This window comes from Rana temporaria, chromosome 2, assembly GCF_905171775.1.
Source record: "Rana temporaria chromosome 2, aRanTem1.1, whole genome shotgun sequence".
NCBI lineage: Eukaryota > Metazoa > Chordata > Amphibia > Anura > Ranidae > Rana > Rana temporaria.
This window is the reverse complement of record NC_053490.1, coordinates 291355197-291374442: the sequence shown is the minus strand read 5'-3', so window position 1 is coordinate 291374442 and position 19246 is coordinate 291355197. Positions and strand designations below refer to the sequence as shown.

The window sequence follows — 19246 nt, the reverse complement described above, 5'->3', positions numbered from 1 at the left end:
TCTATAATTTCTAATTGTGAGAAAAAAAGTATTCTATTACACACTTACCATTGCAGTAAACCGTTGTTAAAAAAGACACATGGTAATAAATAAGCTTTTTTAGAAATACAACACTATACTTCCTACTACATTCAATGGTTTGTTAAAACAAAACAAACCCATGTGCATGATTCCTTTATTCTTTCTGATAGAAAATCTCTTTAACAATATGTGTAACAAAAGCTCTTACAGTACTAAGAGCTCTACTGCACTAGGAGAGATATAGGGGTTGATTTACTAAAGAAAAATAGACTGTTCACTCTGCAAGGGAATTTTCCCCAGCAGTTAATGCATGAGGTCAAGCTTTGCTGATTTTCACCATCAAATTATGTGCAAACATACATTCTTTTCCCCTATACTGAATCACTATTCTTTGTAAATGCACTCGGCTCTGGAGAAAATTCCCTTGCAATGTACAGCTACCCATTTAAAGGGAACAGTCTATTTGTCTTTAGTAAATCTATTCTACCATGTTTCAATTGGACTATGAGGACTCTAGGGGGTTGATTTATTGGAGGCAAACAAACTGTTCACTTGGCAAGAGAATTTTCATTTTTCTCTTAGCTTGGTGAAGCGTTGCTGTCCTCCATTAGCAAATCATGTGCAGGCAAAAACATTGTGTTTTTTTTTTATTTATTTGCCTTGCGTGTGATTGGGTATTACTTGCAAAGTGAATTTCATCCTTTTACTAAACTAAGAAAAAATTAGCTTACAAAAGTGAAAATTCATTTGCAAAGTGAACAGTATATTTATTTGGTAAAGGTTTTATGTTATCATCTCGGATTTATCAACCAACAGTAGTCTCCCCCTTTTTGGTTTGAGTGTGTTGGAGGACAGCCTCAGCAACTGTCCGCACCCTCTTTCCTTCCCTTTTCCCCCTTTTTGTCTAACCAACAGAAATACACAATGGAAATCTTCTAGAATCTTATGACACAGTTATGAGTACTGTGAATTGTTAATAGATTTAATCTGAATCAAACTCAAATTCATAGTGTAAACTTCCAACCTTTAGCAAGCTTAAGAGGTATACAGAACACGGTCTCCCCTCAGGACCCTATGTAGTCATTTTAATTAATATATTTTAATAATTGGGCGAGCAAGAGAGAATGGGTTGTGTATTATTTCTAGCAGAATGCACATTTACAGTGGAATACTATAACAGTTTAAGAAGGAAGCAGTAGAAACAAAGTTTCTCCCCTCAGTAAGTTACACATAGCACTTTTTTTATTCTTGTACTACCTCCCGGGGCATTACAGATGCAGAAGAGTCTGGTGTCCACAAGCATCTGGTAGGTATTTTTCTTAAAAGTTAGGCTGCATTCTTACAGCCCTACAGTCATCAGGATAGAATTCTGTACACATGATGTACTGGGTTGTTTCATCCACAGAAGACTAATTTTCCGTAAGTGCCGATTCCCACAAGGGCGACCTGTCAGGCGACTTAGCCGACTGACAAGTCGTGCTCCATGCATTGCAATGGAACCATTCTAATATAAGCGACTCAAGTCGCTCCGACTTAGAAAAAGGTCCCTGCACTACTTTGGGGCAACTTCAGAGTGGTTAACATTGACTTCTATACAGAAGTCGTTTTGTAATCCGCGCTAAAGTCATGCTGTACCGGGTGGCTTCAAAGTCGGACAACTTTGAAGCCATTCCTGTGTGAACCAGCACTTATTCTTTACAAAAAAGTGTTCAAATCCATAATAATATTAATTGGCAGTGGATTACTTCATATACCCAGTAGTAGTTACTACTGCCGAAGGACTAAGCAGTTGAAAGTAGACGTTACACATTTTCTAATAGAAAGTGATTCATCTAACGTTCATTATTATCCCACACCGTTATGGTTATTTTATAAACATGCAAACTAATTACACAATATTTTCCGAAAATACGGGCTGATACCCAGTCATGTTATACTGGACACAATTAACTTTCATGCAGGACATATATGCTACATTCGGCTGCCTATTGGGTAAGTAATAACACATGACACATATACATGTGTGCATGTCTGCCTATTGCATCTGTAGTAGCTATGACAATCATGATTAAATGGTCTGTAATAGGTAAAATATGATACTGCTCTAATAAGTATGTGCATGTATGTGTGTGTGTATGCCTGTACTATCTTACTTAAATGTTTGTTTGTCATTGACATTGCATATGCAGCCCTGCAGAATGCATTTAAGTGTCCAACAAAATAAGGTAATATAGTAAGTTTACTAGATATACTGTCAACAGTTGTACACAAATCACTGAAGACCTACGGAATGGGAAAATATGCTATATAATAAATGTGCATATTTTCTATCTCATAACATCTGCAAAAAAATCATCAGTGGGAATCAAAAAAATATTGCAGTGTTCTAAAATTGCATTAAAATACACGAAGCGTTAACTGGCAGCTTAAAATGAACCAGTCACCTGTTTTAAAGCTGAACTTCCAGAAAATAAAAATTCTACCCTTGCAGTAGGGTTTGGGTTAGAGTTAACTGCTAGTGATGGTACAGGGTACCTGTAAAAAGCACTTTTACTTACTTTATACCTCACACCCCCAGGCTTCTCCTTTCATGCATCTGATTCCCTCTTGACTTGAACATAAGTTTTATTGACTGTGAGCTGATTGTACATACATGAATAGCCAACAGATATCACAGAAGGCATAGAGTACAGGATGCAAATATCAGCTATAAAGAGCGACTGGTTCCTTCTTTCTTTGGTGCTCCAGTCAAAAGTTGCAGATTTGACTCCAGAGTGTCAGAAGGAAGAGAGCCAGATGATGGGGGGGCAGATGGTAAGCAAAAGTTCTTTTTATAGGTACCCTAGGAAAAAAAAAATATTTAACACTGAAAGGATAGATTTTTCAATTCAGTTCTGCATTAAGAATATAAACTAAAAAAATGGAAGATGAACTGGCACAAAATAGTGGCTGAAAGTTTATTATTAATCCACAAAATAGTTTTGGTGCACTAGAACTTGCATGCTAGAACTCAACTTCTTTGATTTAATACAGGCCCTCCTCACTTAATGACAATGTTCCGTTCCAATGACCGGGTCGTTAAACTACAATTAATCAATATTTTAAGCATTCTTAACTACTGTACTGTACTGTATTGTGAAAAAAAGGTCTGAACACAACACTCCAGCTCAATAACGTTGTTTTAATTTGCCTAAATTCAGAACAAAAACGAAAATTCTGAACTGTACTGTACAATACAATGTTGTATAGTGGGTCATAAGTCCGAGTGGTCATTAAACAGGTAAGTCATTAAACGAAGAGTATCTGTACTAAACTCTGTCTTTTACCAGAAAAATGCCCTCCCGTCACCTTTTTAGTGGCTGCTAAAGATTTGGCATTGGGTTGGTAAATGGTGTAGGAATTAGGGGTGACACTAAGCAGAGTTTAGTATTGAGCTAAAGCAATTAAGTCCCATATATGTTTATAATCATCAGAGCACCACAACTAGGTTAAGGATTTGGTCATTTGGACACTTAAGCTAGACAATTAAACCTTCTTTAACACTTCATGAACAAGCCTGCATATACATCTAAATGTATGTATATAGATCTCATTGTAGACAATGGTTAATCAACAGAGGTATACAGTGCAGATATGTTCTATAGCAATTGATCTGTTTTATTTACTGAATCATCTGTGACATCTCTAATTAGCTACCAAAATATAACATTCACTTTTAGAAATTTACCAGAAATACATTGTCAGTCAAGAGAATCTATAGAAACTTTAAACTGAGTTTTACCTGTACAGCTACCTTCCTTTTCTTCAAAGCCAGCACTACAAGTACATTTTCCAATTGGGACCAGCCACTCCCCCTCTGCACTGCAATGCATCCTGGGTGGATTATCCAAGTCTACTTCAGAGTTATTCACGCAAGTCCCCCTAACTTCCACCAGTGTTGAAAAGGCTGCCTCTGCCACTGTGTCCGGAAATACTGCCAGGTTCTGCACTGTGGAGAGACACTTTTTATAATAGACACGTACAGAGACTATGGCAACACAAGCCCCAACGTCCTGAAATCCCAGGTGAAAACCTTTTTTGTTTAGGTGTCCAATCTCTCTCACTTCTGTATTCAGTTTCATTTTACGTTCTCCCAGATCCCCTTGGGTAAAGCTTTCATCAGCTGCAATAGTGTCAATTTTTACATACTTGCTTTCTTTGATGTTCTTCCCCAGATCATAATCAGATTCAATGTAGTAAAGGTTAAAGGTTTCCTTGCATGTCCCCGCAACTCCAGGAATACTGTTGCAGTCTCTCAGAGTAAACTTAATCTCAATAAAGATCCTTTGTCCATTCCGCCGCAGAATCCAGCCCGTTTGTAACCAGTTGTTCTGATTCGGCTCCATGACATTGCACACTTGATAGGTACGAATGGGCTTGTAGTTCTCATCAACACCACTAATTTCCTCCCACTAAGAAAAAATAAAAAAGAATAAGAACAATGCATGGATGCAGTTGGCTTAAATGGAGAGAAAAAACAAAACAATTCTTAGAATCGGAACATCTGAGAATGTGATTGTTTATTGCAGACAAAGGCATGGAAAACCAAACGTCTGTGGCAATCACTTAGGTTCAAAAAGCTTGTGCCTAAAGGAAAAAACATCAGGAATGGGCATCTATAAGAATCTAAATCTATCCTGTTAGTTCATTTTTTTAAATGCAAGACAAATCATGCATTGACAATCTCGTTTACAAAGCATCTCATCTACTAAGCCTAAAACCCTTACTTAATAATATTGAAATCAATGTTTATATTTTTTATAAAAGTTATCAACCCATATTTTTTTAATAGTGTCCCCGCAATTACTTGTTTAAAGGTGCCTATTCTTTTCTTATGTTTCCTGAACCTTTATGAACTCTATCCATATATAATGTGTGTGTTTTTTTTAACTGCAGTCCTATTACCTTATACCCTTTGGAGAATAGGCCAGTGTTCAATAAAAAAATCTTCTCAATCTCCCTGTAATGGTTGTTAAAGTTAGTGATAAATGAAAAGAAGAAGTCATTTTTATTCATTCAATGCTGCTTGACCCTTTGTGTTTCTTCCTTTACATCTCCTATTTTATAACATGATCTCATTTCTTTCTTTTATACCCCTTTTCCTCAAATGTCCTAATTATCTTTTCCACTATATCGATCCTGGTCATGTAGTACAGAAAATAGGATTTTGCTCCCATTTGATAAAATCATAACATTAGAAAGCTGTTTACAGTATTGAGAATCCCCCTCTTCTATTTCTAATATGTTAATGTGGAGCACTGATAATATACCATTCCTAAGTAGGAAAAGTTGGCGGAAGGAGCTGTGAAAAGGTCTAATTAGGAAAAAGTGCTTTTTGACCCTTTATTAATATAAAAGTCAGTAAAATCTGGTGAGTTTACCCATATAAATCACACAGAGAGTGTGATTGATGCTTCAATACTTGGTGGATCTTTGTTGGAATATAATTGGTTGCTATTACTGCGAATGGATGGTACTTACTGGACTTTTGAAATATTGACAGTCACTGAATCCAGATTGACTTGTTTTATGTGGGGTGAAGTTTAAAGGACACATAAGTAATTTAAATATGTTAGTTGCTATTAGTAACAGATATTGTTTGTACATTTTATGATTCACTATCACAAAGGGTATTTTGGAATATGTTATTTGTGACCTACCTTCTGCATAACTGTGAATGAGATGGGATGGGCATTTCCTCTATGAGTAAGCCCTAAAAAGGGCAAAACACATCTGAGGAGTTCTCTACAGATGGAGAACAGGAGCTAAATCCATCTTTTACCATCTTATTCATATTTATCCAACAGGGAATCAATATCTGTGAAAAGACGTTCACCATTTGTTGAAGTCTACCAAAGCCTGACAAGCCGACTCTGTCTTTTTTGCACAAGTCTATTTACATGCTGATTCGACTGATACAGGTTTGGGGGGCATTTGAGTGGTACTATTTTCAAAGTGTTGGGATATTTTTTGTGATTGTTTTATTGATTTAATATAATATTATTGTTTTACTGTTTATTTTATTTTCTTGAGGATTTGTTTGCTTCTGATTTAGTATTAACCAATACTGTATAGTAATGTTGTTCCATAGTAATATTGTTTTTTATCTATTTATGTTTTAGCACAGCAGTTGTAACATTGGAAGTTTGGTTAAGCTTTAATTAATTATATAAATTGTATTTATACAGTATGTATATGTTATATTTATATATACTATTACAACAATTCATGTCCAGTCTATAATTAAATTCAACAATTCAAGTCCAGAAAACACATTTCCATTGCTAACTGGTTCTCTTTAAGGAAACCATTAATACAATGATAGTTATTTCTGGCAAGTTCATGTTTAAATAGTGGGAAATCTATTGATTTATATGGTTCTTTTCAAAGCTCTCAAAAATAAATCAGAGGAAAGCATATACAATGTATGCACAGTATATGATAGCATGATTCAAGAGGTTAGCTCACTCTAAATAAAATATGCTTCATTTTATTATCTTTCTTTTGCATATCATTGTCTAAGCAACTTGATTTTGGACAGCATAGATTACAGCCGTTCATTTACTGCCTTGGTAAAAGCTAGAATATATATATATATATATATATATATATATATATATATATATATATATATATATATATATATATATATATATATATATATATATAGATATATATATATATATATATATATATATATATATATATATAGATATATATATATATATATATATATATATATATATATCTACTGTGTGTGTGTATATATATATATATATATATATATATATATATATATATATACACAGTATATCATTGAGCAGTAACTCTGATGCCCCCAGGGTATTCTGGCTTTTCTAGACTACATACAAGTGGCTTCCTGCTGTATTAGCATATTATATATCTATATCTTCATTAGTGGAACTAATATCGTGGTGCTAATTGTACAGTAGATGAAAAACAACATGATATTAGATATATTAGAATTCCCTTTCACTGAGGTAAACATATCATTACAATATTTCAATCTATTATATTTTTAGGATAATAGCTGTGATGCTAATATTCCCACGGTGGACAGTTTATTTCATATTTTATTTTTGTCAGGAAAAGTTATTTTACATTTTACAGCAGGAATAAAAGATGGTTCAAATATACATTGTTATGTTGCTAAACAAAAGACAACACAATAGAGCAAAATTTAATCAGCAAATTTGGCAATTACTGGGTATTCTAGTGTTAATGATGTTGGGGCTAGTGTAAGACTTTTAGAGTTCAACACATTTTTATCTTATAGTGAAAAACAATGAGCAAGCTGGAAATTTCATTTTTTTTCAGCATTTTTTGTTTTTCCAAAGACCAGCTGCACGCTATTTATCATTTTATCAAGTAAATATTTAGCAAAATTGTATATATTTAATAAGCCAGTGAAATGACTGTGAAGGTTCTCATTTATCAAGGTCATTGTATACCTAGTAGTAATTATTCCTAATGCCTATTATTTAGCATGCTGTGAAGTTAGCAAAATGTGGTCAGTAAGTTTTATATGCTAGGGCCAATATGCACTCCTAATGTAGTCCACTATTGCGAGAGAGCTTTATATCCAATAACAATTATGTGAGCCATAACTTACACTAAATGTACTAAATATTGTACTGAATCCAGACTGTAAAACTATGAACTCACACATGGACATAAGAGCATTAAACACGCAGTGTTTTTCTCAAATTTTCAATAGGAATTGATGAAGCCATAAAAGCTTTTGTGATCAACATTTAAGCAGTGAAATCACATATTTGTGATTGTATTGTGCCCCAGGTTTTAAAGCTAAATTACAAATGTTCTTTCATGGTAGTTCCTGTCAGCTCTCTGTAATTTGCCTAGGTAGAATAAGAAACCAAAAATAATCACCTGGCATTACAGGTTATTTTGTAGGCCTACATATTCTCTAAAGAAATTCTGCATTATACTCGTGCTGATCGCATCCCTATGCAGCTTCCCATAAAATGTTCTCTCTAGAAATACCACCTTCTGAACTTTATGTATACCCTGGAGGCATCTCAAAGTATTTGTCATAACCTTCTGTCTGTGAAGACTATAAAATAAGCTTATCTTGAGAAGAAGAGATTCAAGAGCAGTTTAGGTTCATCTGGGTTAATGGTGACAAGTACAAGCAGAGTTACATACATTAAATCAGCTAAATGCAGCTAGTATATTTAACCCTACACATTATGGGATATGTTTTTAATTGGAGGGGGTGAGAATTAGCTCTTTATATCATACATATTTAAACCAATATTTGTTCATATTTATTTGAAAAAGTTAAAATTATTATTTTGTTATGGCAAAAATTCCCTGACATGTGTATGGGATTTTTGCTTAATGTCCTAAGCTATATTTAGAAATACAGGAAATTCTGAAAAAAGGGTTAAAGCAACAGAGTTGTTTGCAATACAGTTTCACGTGTTATGAGTGCCTGTTTATTGTATGACACTGTTCCTTATTACTTCTAGGGAGTAGTGGGGCTGCACCAAAATGCTACTTCTATTCGCAACAGAAAACAAAGTCCCTCTTTAGCATGTTTGGTTGTTCATACTTCTATTACTGCTGTGCAAACAGGGGTAATGCTGGTTGCCTTCCTTTACTGTTTCTGCAGTGTATCAAAGGGAATGGTTAGAATTTTGTTTTATTCTGCTCATGGAAGTCGCTGCAAAATTCTAACCTTTCCTAATAGTGGCAATAGCCCTACTTATAGCGTTGTTTGTATAAAATATTGATAATTTAAAAACATAATGCATAGTTGGATCAAGAAGCGTGTGTATGAATAAAAATTGCTTTTTAAGCTCTAAAGCTTGGTCTACATACCTCAAGGCAAACTATGAATTAATATTTTATTGAATTCAATAAATGCAAGTTTGCAAAGACTGATAATTAAACGATTGGTTGAATGTAATTATTTATGTAAGAGCAGATATTCAATAAGTTGGTCATTGACATCAGAGGTGTAGACACAATTTAACCATGTAATCCTTTTAAATCTATCCTCAATTTGCTCAGGTCACCTAAGTATTCTAGTAAATTGCTATATGATGATTATTAATTGCCTATAACCACATTAAGTTCTGCAAACCACCCCTCCACATATCAGCCCATCAAATGCAACACTTACTCCATTAGATGGATGTGAAGTCCAGCCCAGCTCGGCCTGTGATTCTTTGGAATCCAGCAGGATAACTGAAATTAATACAAAAAGGAGAAATGATGTCATGCTGTAAACCATTTCTTGATGCTACAGCAATATAACAACCAGCTATCTTCTTGTGCATCAAATTACATGACTCAAACATTTCCTAATTTCATAATCTCATCCAACGCAAATACAGCTTTTTCCACTGACTGATATGCATAACAGAAATGCTGCACTTATTGTCCTTAATTCAGCATTTTCCTGGCAATGACAAATATAGCAGCCATTGCTGCAAATGGGATTTTTGAACTTGCATTAGTCTGTTACTTAAAAAAATGGGAAAAAGGGGGAGCACTCACATTACCACATCCGTAAATTTAGCAGACAAAAAAGGAACAGTTACTGGAGTTACTTGATGGTCGGACTTTAGAGGCAAGATGGGAATATCAAAAAATATATACATTTTATTACAAAAAAAGAAAAATTTACAAAGCAGATCAATAAAAAAACATATAGGATATATGATATGGAAAATATCCTCTGTGCATTGTCTACGCGTTTCGCCATTGGGCTTCCTCAGGACAAGCAGAAGAAAGTAATAGTAGAAAAATACATTTCATTATCTTAGAATAATCTGGATCATATACATATATGTTGAGAAGATCATACAAAAGAGTTCCATATATAGTAGAAAAAGGCCAGAAATATCTCCAAAAACTCTACCTAAAGTATCGGTTGTTCAGTAAACCAGTTCTAATGGCTCAAAGATATACCGACATTAATTCTGGGGCAGTCCAAAGAGGGAATAACGGAGACAAGTAGGTATCCGCTATAGCGCAGCCAGGTACATCAAACCTGGATCCAAGTACTTGTGTACTGAGAGGGGATAGCCTGTGCTATACACGTCTGTTACTCATCACACTGTATGCAAGAACAGCCTTATTCCCTTATTCATCACAAATGTATTTATTGGCATAGACTGAGCATTTTTTTTTTAATTCGATAATACAATAAAAATCGAAATGTTTATGTCTAAAAATGCCAATTCTAAAATTATATAGCGTGAGTTGGTATCTGTTAAGTATTCTGTTTTAAAGTCAAATTCCAGGTTAATTCATTGGGGAGGGAATGCAATCTCTGCCACCTCTGCTGTCGATGAGTCCATTGGAGCAATTTCCTCTACCTTTTCCGTCTACCTTGTCTTAACATTGTGACACCTCTATGACCTTGGGACAAGAAATGAGGAATTGTAAAAGAAAACCTTTCATTCATCTGCCCATTCTCCATTCATACAGCAGCACTTTAGAAAAGCACCTGTGATAGGTTCAGCCACTCGTATTAACCCTCACAGCACCAGAAGATCACAGCTGTGGAAGTATCTGGAGGGGCAGAGGAATGACATTTTCAACAAACATAGCAGCCACCAGTACAAGGGATACTTTTCATTCATTATAAGTACCATCACTGGTGCTGGTTAAATTTGTTTTACCAAACCTCTGTTTTATATTTGTCTCATTAGAGAGATAAGGATGGTCAGATGAATAAAAGGTTTGCCTCCTCCATTAATAGAACAATTTTTATTGTGATGTCCGTGTCCTTGTCAATTTCTTTAAGCTTAAAATATAAACATTCTCATCTTCCGTGCGTAAACTACTATTCCCATCAGCCTTATTGCAATGAAGAGAACAAAAGCAGACACAAACAAAGGCAAAAAAAAGTAGAATTACAACATAAACCTAACTAGTCTAAAAAATGAGTGCTTGACAACAGATGGGAACAATGGGATTGGCAACATGACACATAGACCCCCATGGCCCAGCTGTCCTCATCAGTCTCTCCTCTTCCCCACAAGGGAGCCAGGTCACTTGACCCGACCAGGCTGAAAACAGGTAAGTATATAAATCTTTTTTACAGAAAAAGTGTTAGGACCGGGTATGTAGTATTTTTAGGACTAGTTATGTCTGTTGAAATTTTACTTTAGGCCTGGGTGGCAACAGTGGCTCCCTCTAATGATATAATGGTGAAAAAAAATGAAGGTACAAAAATAAACTAATGCTGCCACCTTATCAAGTAAGCTACAGTATAATAAATTCCTTATTTTGGGGTGAATTAAACCAAACAATAAACCAAATAGTATCAAACTCTGCAACTGTGCTAAAAATTTGAAAGTTTACTCAGTTTGCCTTATTCTGAGATTTTTGTCAAGAACTCCTGGGCTACCATACATGGTTACTAGGTACATACCCTCTAAAGTTTTTTCTCTACAATGACATTACTATTTCCTGTATCACCACTCATATTTACATGCCTAAAATGTATATCTATTTGATAGCTGCAATGTCTTGATATGCATTACTAATATTTGTATACTGACTTTTTTTTATTAAATCAAGCCTTCTGTATGTTAGAGATAGCAACATGCCTGCAGTTGGTTTGTTTGATAATTTCTCTCATTCTTTACTGACAAATAGAAACAAGGCTAGACAGAAAATTCTGAGGGTAGGCTTGGAATATTGCATGCATCACAAATTTAAAATGTCTGTTCTACTTTACTTTATGTGTAATTTTAATATATACACTGCTATATATGAGTGTTAAAAACACAAAAATCTAATTTTCTTTTTAAATTTAGGATCAAAAGAAACTAGAATGATTACATTATACTGTCTACATGGACTAACTTACTTCACAATCAACGCAGGCAGACAGGTGTCAATGAAATGCTTTTACAGTTGTGAAATGAAATACAAGGATAGTGGTGCATCCACAACCAAAAATCTGATAGGGGAAAAATCAATCCACACAGTATATCTCTACAATAAATAAATAGTAGATATGCTACAAATGTTAACTTGACCTATGCTTATTAAATTGAAGTTCCTATGGGGTAAAAATTGATAGTCATTGTAAGCAATGTGTCATTTTATCAAAACCACACTCATGGATGAAAAAGAAAAACCTCACTAGTTACTTTTTCAAGGAAAGGAAAATAAGAATACAAATCTGAAGACACATTCTTTTGCAGATAGTTGTATTATGGTGCGTGCAGCACTATGAATAGAATGCATGTTATCTAACAGAGAAATTATTAGCCATAAAATATTCTAAACACTGCCTTCAAGATTGCAAGCTATTTTGCACCTCAGTGCTTGCAAATGACACCTCACTGAACATACTGTTCAGAATTCATATTATTCCCACTGCAAATATAATACAAAAAAAAATGAAATAAATAAATAAAGAATATACAACATCTCCTTTTATTGCGCTAATGAGATATGGATTGTTTGCTTAGCTGCCGTCTTGCTATGCCTCATCTTGACAGAAGAACCATGTAAGTTCTAAGTAAGCAATAAAGCAGGAGGGATGCTCCCTGTGTGCACAGGATGGTTTCAGTCAATGCATCTGTAGGAGAAAAAGCCTTTCAAAGGATACACAATTTCATTCATTATTAAGATCAGACTCAGTGTCTTCTGAAAAAAGACTAATAAGAGGCAAGTACAGTATTACATAAAATCTATAAGTCTAGCCCAGGGTCTGCCTTGACTTTAAGAGCTTGGCTCCTAGCCCAGATAAACAGGATATATTTCCCTCATTTTAAAGATGCTATATGCATTACAAAGATGTGTCATGTGTGGATTAGTACCAGTTTCAAAGTGCGGTACGTGTTTTGTGGCTTCTGAACATTGGCACAGTTAGCTTAGGTGCAGGAGTATCAATGCTATTTTTTTAAATGTATACATGACACTGATACTCTTATGCCCTGTGCACACGATCGGATCGTCTGATGAAAACGGTCCGATGGTTTTAACATTTTCTGATGGTTAAAAAAACAATAGAAAAAAACGATCGTCTGTGGGGAAATCCATCGGTCAAAAATCCACACATGCTCAGAATCAAGTCGACGCATGCTCGGAAGCATTAAACTTAATTTTTCTCTGCACGTCGTTGTGTTTTACGTCACCGCGTTGGACACGATCGGATTTTTAACTGATGGTGTGTAGGCAAGACTAATGAAAGTCAGCTTCATCGGATATCTGATGAAAAAATTCCATCGGTCCGTTTTCATCGGATGAACCGATCGTGTGTACGTGGCATTACTGCATGTGAGGATCAGTGCACATATATAATATGCACTTATAACTCACCTAAACAGGTAATTTATTGCAATCCCAAATTGTTTTTTTTTTTTTTGCTGAACTTCACACATTTTTTAACCAAATAAAAACTTCAAACTAACTTTACTCTCAATCTCACTGCCAAACCTAGCTATCTAGCCTAGCTAAAGGTAATCTTTCCATCCATATTTTACCTCAAAATTACCTTGGCAACAAACCCTTATAATGAAGAAAACTCCTAACCATAAACTTTAACCAAACTCTAAAATCCAAATGTAAAATTCAAGGTCAGCCATTGTCCTATCACAAGTGGTAACCACAACCAATATTATGCCGTTGCTTGTAATAATTCTGGTGAATTTTAGTCTCCTAAATCAAAATTATGCATGAACAATGAGAATTGGACTGGTGACATACAAAAAATGATGCTGAAAAACCTATATTGAAATATTTACACCAATAAGAATAAGAGAGTCTCAAGGGGTTTATGTGCAAATTTCTTTCCACTTGGAGGGGCAAGTTAATTGCAGTGCATGTCCTTGGACCTCTTACCTGTTCCCCTGTTAATAAAAGAAAATTAACATGATTCCCATACTCATGGTTCAAGATCCCTTTTTAGTAGATTAAAGCAAGCACCCTGTTACTCAATTTTATGAAAAAGATGTAAAAATAATTTTACAATGATCATGTTAGATCCATACAATTTAGACAAAAACTTGGTCTTTACATTCCAAAGTGTAAATGAACCTCTTGGAGAATCTGAATCTGAATCTGTTTCCATGCTGTTAATCTTAAATTACTTAATTGATTTTATAGGAAGCATTGAGGTTGAAATGTAAATAACAATTGCAATGTTTTATTAGTCAGCTGAAAGAACAGCTTGCAAAAATTGCAGCCCCATGCAGATATAATTAACCACTTGCTGACTGGGGCACAACTATGTATGTCGACAACATGGCACGGGCAGGCAGATTGGCTTACAGGTACGTCCCTTTAACTCTGCTACAGAGCGGGCATGCATGCGCCTGAGGCATGCCTCATGAGTGCAGACATGGTTCTAGGGAACTCAATGTTCCTGGGAGGCCCGCGATTTCTGTCGGCAAGGGCAGAACAGTGGAATGACTTTGTAAACAAGGCATTCTTCTATTCTGCTTAGTGACACTGTCACTGATGACCGTTCTCCATGATCAATCAGTGATGTGTCATGTGTAGCCACGCCCCCTAACAGTATGAATCACTCCCTAGGGAATACTTAACCTCTGCAGTGGTGTCAAAAGTGTCCGATGTGTCTGCCATAATGTCGCAATCACGATAAAAATCGATGATCGCCGCCATAACTAGTAAAAGAAAATTAGTAATAAAAATACCATAAAACAGTCCCCTATTTTGTAGAAGCTATAACGTTTGCACAAACCAATCAATAAATGCTTATTGCAATTTGTATTATCAAAAATAAGTAGAATACATATCGCCTAAATTGTGGGAAAAAAAATGTATATAGATTTTTTGGGAATATTTATTATAGCAAAAAATATAATTTTTTTTTTCAAAATTGTCGCTCTTTTTTTGTTTATCGCGCAAAAAAAAAAAATCGCAGAGGTGATCAAATATCACCAAAAGAAAGCTCTATTTGTGGGAAACAAAGGATGTCAATTTTGTTTGGGAGCCACGTTGCACGGCCACAAAATTGTCAGTTAAAGTGATGAATCGCAAAAAGTGGCCTGGTCTTTGACCACCAAAATGGTCCGGGCTGAAGTGGTTAATGAATGAAAATAAGGATTCTTTGTGTAAATGTTATGATTAGAGATGGCCTGGCGGTTCGCCCGGCGGTCGTTTCGCGGCGAACTTTGCTTGTTTGCGGTTCACCGAACAGGCGGACATCTGGCGATATTCGCAGCGGTCCGCCATTTTACATTGAGAAGAACTTTGACCCATGACACATCCATCAAGTGGTGCAGGATAGCCAATTGAGACATTTCAGCACATGGACATACCCCCTACCTTATAAATAGACCTGATCTGGCGGCCATCTTACATTCTGCTTTTTGTCAGTGTGGGGAGAGGTTGCTGTTTGGAGCAGGGACAGGCTGTATTGAATCAAATAGCTATCTAAAAGGTCCACAAAAGTACTTGCTGTGCAGTATATAGGGGTGTACATGCCTGTAATACATTCATAAACTTTTTGTCAGTGTAGGGACAGGTTGCTGTTTGGAGCAGGACAGGCTGTATTGAATCAAATAGCTATCTAAAAGGTCCACAAAAGTCCTTTAAATTACTGGTATAGGTGTACTACTTGCTGTGCAGTATATAGGTGTAATGAATTCATATACTTTTTGTCAGTGTAGGGACAGGTTGCTGTTTGGAGCAGGGACAGGCTGTATTGAATCAAATAGCTATCTAAAAGGTCCACACATGTCCTTTTAAGGACTGGTATAGGTGTACTACTTGCTGTGCAGTATATACAGTAGGTGTAATACATTCATATACTTTTTGTCAGTGTAGGGAAAGGTTGCTGTTTGGAGCCAGGCCAGTACAGCGCTTCCAGTTTAGTGCAAATGGGGGCCTTCATGCGCCAGTGTTTTAAGAGGGACCCCGTATAAAAAGCATAAAGGGCAAGGACCAGTACTGGGTGGCAACGTACTTATAACCCCGGTACAAACAAAACATGGCTCAAATGTTACCACCATCACAGAGGGCTATTAGAATGCAGCACTTCCAGGCCTTGCTTCGAGAAATGCTGCATTCTGCTTTTGCGTGCGTTGGCAGAGGAATTACCACTCACAGAGAAACATTTTCGGGTACCAATCCAACAGCGCCTGCAAGAAAAGGGCAGTTTGAAGATGTCTTGGTCACTAATGATATGAGATCATTCTTTCAGCTGACCCATCAACAGCTGTCCTCTGGATCCAGCATCAGGGAACGCCTAGACCGACAGTTGTCCGACTACATCGGGTTAATGACCGATGTGGACGCACTGAGAAGTGATGAAACCCTGGACTACTGGGTGGGCAGGCTTGACCTCTGGCCAGAGCTTGCACAATTTGCAATGGAACTGTTGGCTTGCCCCTCGTCCAGTGTCCTGTGCGAAAGGACGTTCAGCGCAGCAGGGGGGGGGGGGTGGTCGTGACCGATAAGCGCACTCGCTGAATGAGGCATGGATCTCGGAGGAATTCAACACATGTGACCAATAGACCATGTTTCATTCAAATTCAGGTGAACGTCTGTGGGATAATTTTTTGGGCCTGTACTGGACGGCACTTACTGTATCCAGTGAATGCCTAATGTACCACCAGCCACAGAATACAAAGTTGTTTGCTGTTAGGTGAACGCCGGGGCCGTGGGCTAATTTTTGGGGCCTGTATTGGCCGACACTTACTTATGTATACGGTGAATGCCTAATGTACCACCAGCCATGGAATACAAAGTTGTTTGCTGTCAGGTGAACGCCTGTGGCCGTGGGCTAATTTTTGGGTCCTGTAATGGCCGACATTTACTTCTGTATCCGGTGAATGCCTATTGTACCACCAGCCACGGAATACAAAGTTGTTTGCTGTCAGGTGAATGCCTGTGGCTGTGGGCTAATTTTTGGGCCATGGAATGGGCGGCACTTACTTCTGTATCCGGTGAATGCCTATTGTACCACCAGCCACAGAATACAAAGTTGTTTGCTGTCAGGTGAACGCCTGTGGGCTAATTTTTGGGGCCTGTAATGGCCGACACTTACTTCTGTATCCGGTGAATGGCTTAACCTCCCTGGTGGTATGATTCTTTCAGAAAAAACATGCTGAAAGCGGTACCATTATTTGCAAGGAAATTTAGCGTTTTATATTGTAGGTCTGTAATTTTTAGGAATAACTCACTTAAATCTGACCAAACCAGAGTTTAATAGGCATCCCGGGTATGACATTTTTTTAAAAACAAAATTATAAATTATAATATAATAAATAATTATAAATAATTATAACAAATAATAATATAATTATAATAAAACTTATTCAATAATGTAATCAAATCAAAATCACTGAAATTTGCTCAGTTGCAGAATTGTCGCTGTCATTATTTTTTTTTTTTTATGACGAATTTCCCCACAAATCGCTATCACACAATTCTGCAAGTGATTATAATTTATTATCGCTGTTTTCTAGCTGATCTAAAACTATTTTTGACATAAAGGGACACTTTTGGTTGCTATGGACAATCTACAGTTTGCAGGGAGAAAGAAACGTTTTTATTATATAAAATGACATGCATGACACAGGGCAGACCACTAGGGACAAGGGGGGTGTGTTTTTTTTACATACAGTACTGTAATCTATAAGATTACAGTATACTGTATGTAAAGTGTTTGTTTACTTTTTTGAATTTGGCGCCGTTCTCCGTCTCCGTGCGTCGTAACGTTGCAGGGAACGGAGATCGGCGTTACACAGAGGCACTGTGTGAATCGAGCGAGGTCCCGCTCGCTCACACAGCGCAGTGGCATCGCTGGATCCAGGGACAAGGTAAGTAAACAGCGCCTGTGGATCTAGCGAGGCAAGCCTGAGTCTGACTCGGGGTTACCGCTCGCAGCAGGAAAATCTAACCCCGAGTCAGACTCGGGAACACCGCCAGGCAGGTTAATGTACATCCAGCCATAGAATACAAAGTTGTTTGCTGTCAGGTGAACACCTGTCGGCTAATTTTTGGGGCTTGCAATGGCCGGCACTTACTTATGTATCCAGTTTTTCACTTAAGACTGGTAGATCACTGTCCATGTTGTGGGACTATTTGTGCACAGCTAGTAAGTATTTTGTGGCTGCAAATATGACCTGCAGGTTTTTAATACTCGCCTGCTGTTAAAGTCAATGGGGCCCGCCGCGAACTTGCGGTTCGCGGACATTTGCGAAAGTTTGCGGTTAGCGTTCGCGAACCGTCCCATCAGATGTTCGTCCATCACTAGTTATGATTTTCATACTATATACAGTAAATATCAATAAAAGTAAGTTATCTGTTTTACTGCAGTTACAAATGTTAAAGTGGAACTAAAAGCTCCTGTATGACAAATTAAACAGCATAGTTACTCAAGCTTGAAGACCCAAAGCTTTAGATCCCACCCTGTGCAGAGGTTTTCCTGCTCACTGACAATAATTCAAGCAGCAGCAACAGCAGCAGCACTGCAGCAGGTTAAATGAACAACCAACCCCTTACAAATAGTCTCTGTCACCATAAGGTTTGATTTACTAAAACTGGGGAGTGCAAAATCTGATGCAGCTCTGCATGTTAGCCAATCAGCTTCAGTTTGTTCAAATAAGCTTTGACAGAAAAACCTGGCAGCTGATTTGGTTTTTATTTAGAGCTGGGCCACATTTTGAACTCTCCAGCTTTAGTAAATTAACCCCCATGTGTTTTAACTGAAACACACACACACACACACACACACACACATTCACAGCATCTGCTGTTGCAATTCTGACCTAAAAGAAATCACCCACTGCCACATCCAGACATAATATTAGAATATACATTCCTTCATAAGGATAAGTGCAAGGTTCAGTCCAAACACAAGATTGAAACAAACTTTGGATATCCGGGTGTTTAAGTGAACGCTGGGCCTTTTGTTAGTTCGGCAGGAGCCAAGATTCACATATAGTAGTGCTACTGCTGTAAGTTTACATACCCTGGCAGAATTTATGATTTTTTGGCAATTTTTCAGAGAATATGAATGATAACACAAAAACTTTTCTTTCACTCATGGTTAGTGTTTGGCTGAAGTCATTTCTTATCAATTTACTGTGTTTACTCTTTTTAAATCATAATGGCAACAAAAAACTAACCAAATGATGTTGATCAAATATTTACATAGATCTGCTTACCAGATCCCAGTTGTCCCTTAATTATAGGGGAC

General features: G+C 36.7%; 1 protein-coding gene across 1 annotated transcript in view; it reads right to left on the bottom strand.

Annotated features, from left to right (window-relative positions):
• Nucleotides 1-1784: 1784 nt before the first annotated feature.
• LOC120926917 (ephrin type-A receptor 7-like) overlaps nt 1785-19246 on the bottom strand; it is a 118478-nt gene continuing 101016 nt past the window's right edge. Inside the window, exons 2-3 of the mRNA XM_040337216.1 lie at nt 9230-9294; nt 1785-4472 (exon numbers count right to left, since the gene is read on the bottom strand). Coding sequence (XP_040193150.1) covers nt 3762-4472; nt 9230-9294 — 776 coding nt within the window. The 3' untranslated portion in view covers nt 1785-3761. The remainder of the gene's footprint in view (nt 4473-9229; nt 9295-19246) is intronic.